Genomic DNA, 7,500 nt, shown 5'->3' on the forward strand with positions numbered 1-7,500 from the left:
TACAGATATGTCAACCGTTATAGAAAGGTATTCTGCCCTCTCAAAAAAAGTTTTTTTTTTTTCCCAACCAATTTTAAATGCTCTTCCTCTCCCCATCTCTTCTTCACCCTGACAAATACCCCCCATCCCAGGGTATGTTCAAGATCTATTCTCTCCCAGAGGACCCCTCGACCTCAGCACCTCCCCGACAGTTCCGTCAGCTACCCTCCAACAGCATAGAGGAGTGTCTGGTCAGAGTCTACATCATACAAGCCACCGGACTTCAACCTAAAGACTCTAACGGAAAGGTAAGAGGGGATCTAGGGAGGGTCCTCCAACGGAGAGGTAAGATGGGATCTAGGGAGGGTCGGAGGAATGGAAGGGTCCTCCAACGGAGAGGTAAGAGGGTACTAGGGAGTGTCGGAGGAATGGAAGGGTCCTCCAACGGAGAGGTAAGAGGGGATCTAGGGAGGGTCGGAGGAATGGAAGGGTCCTCCAGACCACCAGGACGACAGCCGGAAAGACTCAAACGGAGAGGTAAGAGGGGTTCTAGGGAGGGTTGGAGGAACGGAAAGGTAAGAGGGGATCTAGGGAGGGTCCGAGGAATGGAAGGGTCCTCCAGACCACCAGGACGACAGCCCGAAGACCCCAACGGAGAGGCTTCCACTGGATCCATCCTTAGATATGTATAGACGGTTCACAGGTCACAAAGCTTGTTTTAGTGTGGGCTTAATAACAGAAGTCAATTCTGGAACAGACTCAAAGAAGAACCCTCTATCCAGCTCTAATATAATGTCACTGACCTGTCTATCTTCAACCACTCTATAAACCAAGCCAAATCACAACTATGTCTTCGGGTAATACAATTAGCTTGTTATGTGTGTTTGTCTCCTGTCCTGCAGTGTGATCCGTACGTGAAAATCAGTCTGGGCAACAAGTCCATCAACGACCATGACAACTACCTACCTTGCACCCTGGACCCTGTGTTTGGAAAGTATGTCATCCCATTTATTCTCTCTCCTTCAATCTCTCTTTTGTCTTTATCTCTCTCTCTTTCTCTCGTTCTCTCTCTGTCGCTGTATCTGTCTTCTCTCTTTCTCTCTCTCTGTCTGTCTGTCTGTCTGTCTGTCTGTCTGTCTGTCTGTCTGTCTGTCTGTCTGTCTGTCTGTCTGTCTGTCTGTCTGTCTGTCTGTCTGTCTGTCTGTCTGTCTGTCTGTCTGTCTGTCTGTCTGTCTGTCTGTCTGTCTGTCTGTCTGTCTGTCTGTCTGTCTGTCTGTCTCTCTCTCTCTCTCGTCCCTCTCTGTCAGTTATTGTAACATCTCTACACCAGTAGGGGTCACTACACTCACACCAATGAGGGAGTGGCAGAAGAAAGACATGGTCCACAGTAACACAGTAACAGATCAGAGACATGGTCCACAGTAACATAGTAACAGATTAGAGACATGGTCCACAGTAACACAGTAACAGATCAGAGACATGGTCCACAGTAACAGATCAGAGACATGGTCCACAGTAACACAGTAACAGATGAGAGACATGGTCCACAGTAACTGATCAGAGACATGGTCCACAGTAACCGATCAGACACATGGTCCACAGTAACAGATCAGAGAAATGGTCTACAGTAACAGATCAGAGACATGATCCACAGTAACAGATCAGAGAAATGGTCCACAGTAACAGATCAGAGACATGGTCCACAGTAACTGATCAGAGACATGGTCCACAGTAACAGATCAGACACAGTAACAGATCAGAGAAATGGTCTACAGTAACAGATCAGAGACATGGTCCACAGTAACAGATCAGAGACATGGTCCACAGTAACTGATCAGAGACATGGTCCACAGTAACAGATCAGAGACATGGTCCACAGTAACTGATCAGAGACATGGTCCACAGTAACCGATCAGACACATGGTCCACAGTAACAGATCAGAGACATGGTCTACAGTAACAGATCAGAGACATGGTCCACAGTAACAGATCAGAGACATTGTCCACAGTAACACAGTAACAGATCAGAGACATTGTCCACAGTAACACAATAGCAGATCAGAGACACGGTCCACAGTAACACAGTAACAGATCAGAGACATGGTCCATAGTAACAGATCAGAGACATTGTCCACAGTAACACAGTAACAGATCAGAGACATTGTCCACAGTAACACAATAGCAGATCAGAGACACGGTCCACAATAACACAGTAGCAGATCAGAGACATGGTCACGGACCAGGATGTCTTGCTCCCAGGCAGACTAAATAACTTTTTTGCCCGCTTTGAGGACAATACAGTGCCACTGACACGGCTTGCAACGAAAACATGCGGTCTTTCCTTCACTGCAGCAGAGGTGAGTAAGACATTTAAACGTGTTAACCCTCGCAAGGCTGCAGGCCCAGACGGCATCCCCAGCCGCGCCCTCAGGGCATGCGCAGACCAGCTGGCCGATGTGTTTACGGACATATTCAATCAATCCCTATACCAGTCTGCTGTTCCCACATGCTTCAAGAGGGCCACCATTGTTCCTGTTCCCAAGAAAGCTAAGGTAACTGAGCTAAACGACTACCGCCCCGTAGCACTCACATCCGTCATCATGAAGTGCTTTGAGAGACTAGTCAAGGACCATATCACCTCCACCCTACCTGACACCCTAGACCCACTCCAATTTGCTTACCGCCCAAATAGGTCCACAGACGATGCAATCTCAACCACACTGCACACTGCCCTAACCCATCTGGACAAGAGGAATACCTATGTGAGAATGCTGTTCATCGACTACAGCTCGGCATTCAACACCATAGTACCCTCCAAGCTCGTCATCAAGCTCGAGACCCTGGGTCTCGACCCCGCCCTGTGCAACTGGGTTCTGGACTTCCTGACGGGCCGCCCCCAGGTGGTGAGGGTAGGCAACAACATCTCCTCCCCGCTGATCCTCAACACTGGGGCCCCACAAGGGTGCGTTCTGAACCCTCTCCTGTACTCCCTGTTCACCCACGACTGCGTGGCCATGCACGCCTCCAACTCAATCATCAAGTTTGCGGACGACACAACAGTGGTAGGCTTGATTACCAACAACGACGAGACGGCCTACAGGGAGGAGGTGAGGGCCCTCGGAGTGTGGTGTCAGGAAAACAACCTCACACTCAACGTCAACAAAACTAAGGAGATGATTGTGGACTTCAGGAAACAGCAGAGGGAACACCCCCATCCACATCGATGGAACAGTAGTGGAGAGGGTAGCAAGTTTTAATTTCCTCGGCATACAGATCACAGACAAACTGAATTGGTCCACTCACACAGACAGCATCGTGAGGAAGGCGCAGCAGCGCCTCTTCAACCTCAGGAGGCTGAAGAAATTCGGCTTGTCACCAAAAGCACTCACAAACTTCTACAGATGCACAATCGAGAGCATCCTGGCGGGCTGTATCACCGCCTGGTATGGCAACTGCACCGCCCTCAACCGTAAGGCTCTCCAGAGGGTAGTGAGGTCTGCACAACGCATCACCGGGGGCAAACTACCTTCCCTCCAGGACACCTACACCACCCGATGCTACAGGAAGGCCATAAAGATCATCAAGGACATCAACCACCCGAGCCACTGCCTGTTCACCCCGCTGTCATCCAGAAGGCGAGGTCAGTACAGGTGCATCAAAGCTGGGACCGAGAGACTGAAAAACAGCTTCTATCTCAAGGCCATCAGACTGTTAAACAGCCACCACTAACATTGAGTGGCTACTGCCAACACACTGTCAATGACACTGACTCTACTCCAGCCACTTTAATCATGGGAATTGATGGGAAATGATGTAAATATATCACTAGCCACTTTAAACAATGCTACCTTATATAATGTTACTTACCCTACATTATTCATCTCATATGCATACGTAGATACTGTACTCTATATCATCGACTGCATCCTTATGTAATACATGTACCACTAGCCACTTTAACCATGCCACTTGGTTTACATACTCATCTCATATGTATATACTGTACTCGATATCATCTACTGTATCTTGCCTATGCTGCTCTGTACCATCACTCATTCATATATCCTTATGTACATATTCTTTATCCCCTTACACTGTGTATAAGACAGTAGTTTTTTGGGAATTGTTAGTTAGATTACTTGTTCGTTATTACTGCATTGTCGGAACTAGAAGCACAAGCATTTCGCTACACTCGCATTAACATCTGCTAACCATGTGTATGTGACAAATAAAATTTGATTTGATTTGATTTGGTCCACAGTAACACAGTAACAGATCATAGACATGGTCCACAGTAATAGATCAGAGACATGATCCACAGTAACACAGTAACAGATCAGAGACATGGTCCACAGTAACACAGTAACAAATCAGAGACATGGTCCACAGTAACAGATCAGAGACATGGTCCACAGTAACACAGTAACAGATCAGAGACATGGTCCACAGTAACAGATCAGAGACATGGTCCACAGTAACACAGTAACAGATCAGAGACATGGTCCACAGTAACACAGTAACAGATCAGAGACATGGTCCACAGTAACACAGTAACAGATCAGAGACATGGTCCACAGTAACACAGTAACAGAACAGAGACATGGTCCACAGTAACACAGTAACAGATAGTAGACATGGTCCACAGTAACACAGTAACAGATCAGAGACAGATTAGAGACATGGTCCACAGTAACACAGATCAGAGACATGGTCCACAGTATGGTCCACACAGATAGACGTGGCAGATCAGAGACATGGTCCACAGTAACACAGTAACAGATCAGAGACATGGTCCACAGTAACAAAATAGCAGATCAGAGACATGGTCCACAGTAACAGATCAGAGACATGGTCCACAGTAACAAAATAGCAGATCAGAGACATGGTCCACAGTAACACAATAACAGATCAGAGACATGGTCCACAGTAACAGATCAAAGACATGGTCCACAGTAACACAGTAACAGATCAGAGATGTGGTCCACAGTAACACAGTAACAGATCAGAGACATGGTCCACATTAACACAGTAACAGATCAGAGACATGGTCCACAGTAACAGATCAGAGACATGGTCCACAGTAACAGATCAGAGACATGGTACACAGTAACAGATCAGAGACATGGTCATCAGTAACACAGTAACAGATCAGAGACATGGTCCACAGTAACACAGTAACAGATCAGAGACATGGTCCTCAGTAACACAGTAACAGATTAGAGACATGGTCCACAGTAACACAGTAACAGATCAGAGACATGGTCCACAGTAACTGATCAGAGACATGGTCCACAGTAACTGATCAGAGACATGGTCCACAGTAATTGATCAGAGACATGGTCCACAGTAACAGATCAGAGACATGGTCCACAGTAACAGATCCGAGACATGGTCCACAGTAACAGATCAGAGACATGGTCCACAATAACAGATCAGAGACATGGTCCACAGTAACAGATCAGAGACATGGTCCACAGTAACAGATCAGAGACATGGTCCACAGTAACAGATCAGAGACATGGTCCACAGTAACACAGTAACAGATCAGAGACATGGTCCACAGTAACACAGTAACAGATCAGAGACATGGTCCACAGTAACACAGTAACAGATCAGAGACATGGTCCACAGTAACTGTCTATGACGGATGTTATAACCTCTTATGTAGCCAACTGTCTATGACGGATGTTATAACCTCTTATGTAGCCAACTGTCTATGACGGATGTTATAACCTCTTATGTATCCAACTGTCTATGACGGATGTTATAACCTCTTATGTAGCCAACTGTCTATGACGGATGTTTCATCTCTTATGTAGCCAACTGTCTATGACGGATGTTATAACCTCTTATGTAGCCAACTGTCTATGACGGATGTTATAATCTCTTATGTAGCTGAATATCCCCAGATCCTCTCATCTTTCGTCGCAGGTTTTTTGAGCTGAGCTCCCTGCCTGTGGAGAAATACCTAAGGATATTTTTATGTGGTTTATAACCTCTCATGTCGCTGTTATTAAGACTTATGTGTCCGCTATTCCAGGCTGTTTGAGCTGTCCTGCTCCCTGCCCGTAGAGAAGGTCCTAAGGATATTTTTATGTGGTTTATAACCTCTCATGTCGCTGTTATTAAGACTTATGTGTCCTCTATTCCAGGCTGTTTGAGCTGTCCTGCTCCCTGCCCGTAGAGAAATACCTAAGGATATTTTTATGTGGTTTATAACCTCTCATGTCGCTGTTATTAAGACTTATGTGTCCTCTATTCCAGGCTGTTTGAGCTGTCCTGCTCCCTGCCTGTGGAGAAGGACCTAAGGATCCAGTTGTATGATTATGACATGTTGACTAAAGACGAGAAGATCGGAGAGACCGTTATTGATCTGGAGAACAGATTCCTGTCCCGCTACGGAGCGTGCTGTGGCTTACCCCAGTCCTACTGCCTGTGAGTGGTGTGTGTGTGTGAGTGGTGTGTGTGCTGTCTTTTTTTTACTGTGTGAGTGCTGCGGAGGGACAGCTCCTAGTCACGACAGGCACACGTAGTGGTGTTAATGGGACCTGTCCTCCTCTCTCACCAGCCTCCTCTGGTGTATTGGTGAGTTGTGACTTTATGATAGTATATTTTCCTCGCCTTCCTCAGATCTGGTGTGAACCGGTGGAGAGACCAGTTGAAACCATCTCAGCTCCTAGTCAGACTATGTGAGAGGAGGTACTACAGGAGACCTGTCTATAAACAGGACAGAGTCTTCTTCAGAGGACGTGAATACACTGCTGCTGACTTGGGTGAGTGAGGGAGGGAGGGAGGGAGGGAGGGAGGGAGGGAGAAAGAGGGGGAGGGAGAGAGAGAGAGGGGGGGGAGAGGAGAGAGGGAGGGAGGGAGGAGGGAGGGAGGGGGAGGGGAGAGAGAAGGGGAGGGAGGGAGGGAAGGGAGTGAGGGAGGGAGGAGGAGGGGAGGGAGGGAGGGAGGGAAGGAGGTGAGTGAGGGAAGGAGGGAGGGAGGGAGGGGAGGGAGAGAGGGAAGCAGGGAGGGAGAGAGGGAGGAGGAGGGAGAAAGAGGGGGAGGGAGAGAGAGAGAGAGAGGGGGGGGGAGAGAGGGAGGGAGGGAGAGAGAGAGGGGGAGGGAGGGAGGGAGGGAAGGAGGTGAGTGAGGGCGGGAGAGAGGGAGAGAGAGAGAGAGAGAGAGAGACTGTGTGGGAGGGAAGGAGGGAGGGAGGGAGAGAGAGAGGGGGGGAGGGAGGGAGGACTTGAATACACTGCTGATGTCAAATTGAATAACATTTTTTGTCACATGCTTGGTAAACAACTAGTGAAGACTACCGGTGTAATGCAGACTTACCGGGGTCCCAACAAATAAATAAAAGAAGAGAAATAATAGAAACGTAAAACACGTAATAAGAAATAAGAAATAAATACACAACGATGTGACTCAGACATTATGTACCCCCCATCCCCTCCCCCAGAAAGGAAGGGAAGGGGGGGGATACCTAGACAACTGAATGCATTCAACTGAAATGTGTCTTCTGTATTTAAC

At 47.6% G+C, this 7,500-nt stretch overlaps 1 protein-coding gene across 1 annotated transcript in view; it reads left to right on the forward strand.

Annotated features, from left to right (window-relative positions):
* The window catches only part of dysf (dysferlin, limb girdle muscular dystrophy 2B (autosomal recessive)), a 198,377-nt gene that overhangs the window by 171,807 nt on the left and 19,070 nt on the right, over positions 1–7,500 (forward strand). Inside the window, 4 exon segments of the mRNA XM_042328089.1 lie at positions 132–287; positions 882–973; positions 6,244–6,414; positions 6,610–6,752. Coding sequence (XP_042184023.1) covers positions 132–287; positions 882–973; positions 6,244–6,414; positions 6,610–6,752 — 562 coding nt within the window.

Source organism: Oncorhynchus tshawytscha, linkage group LG10 (genome assembly GCF_018296145.1).
Source record: "Oncorhynchus tshawytscha isolate Ot180627B linkage group LG10, Otsh_v2.0, whole genome shotgun sequence".
In the NCBI taxonomy this organism is placed as follows: Eukaryota; Metazoa; Chordata; class Actinopteri; order Salmoniformes; family Salmonidae; genus Oncorhynchus; species Oncorhynchus tshawytscha.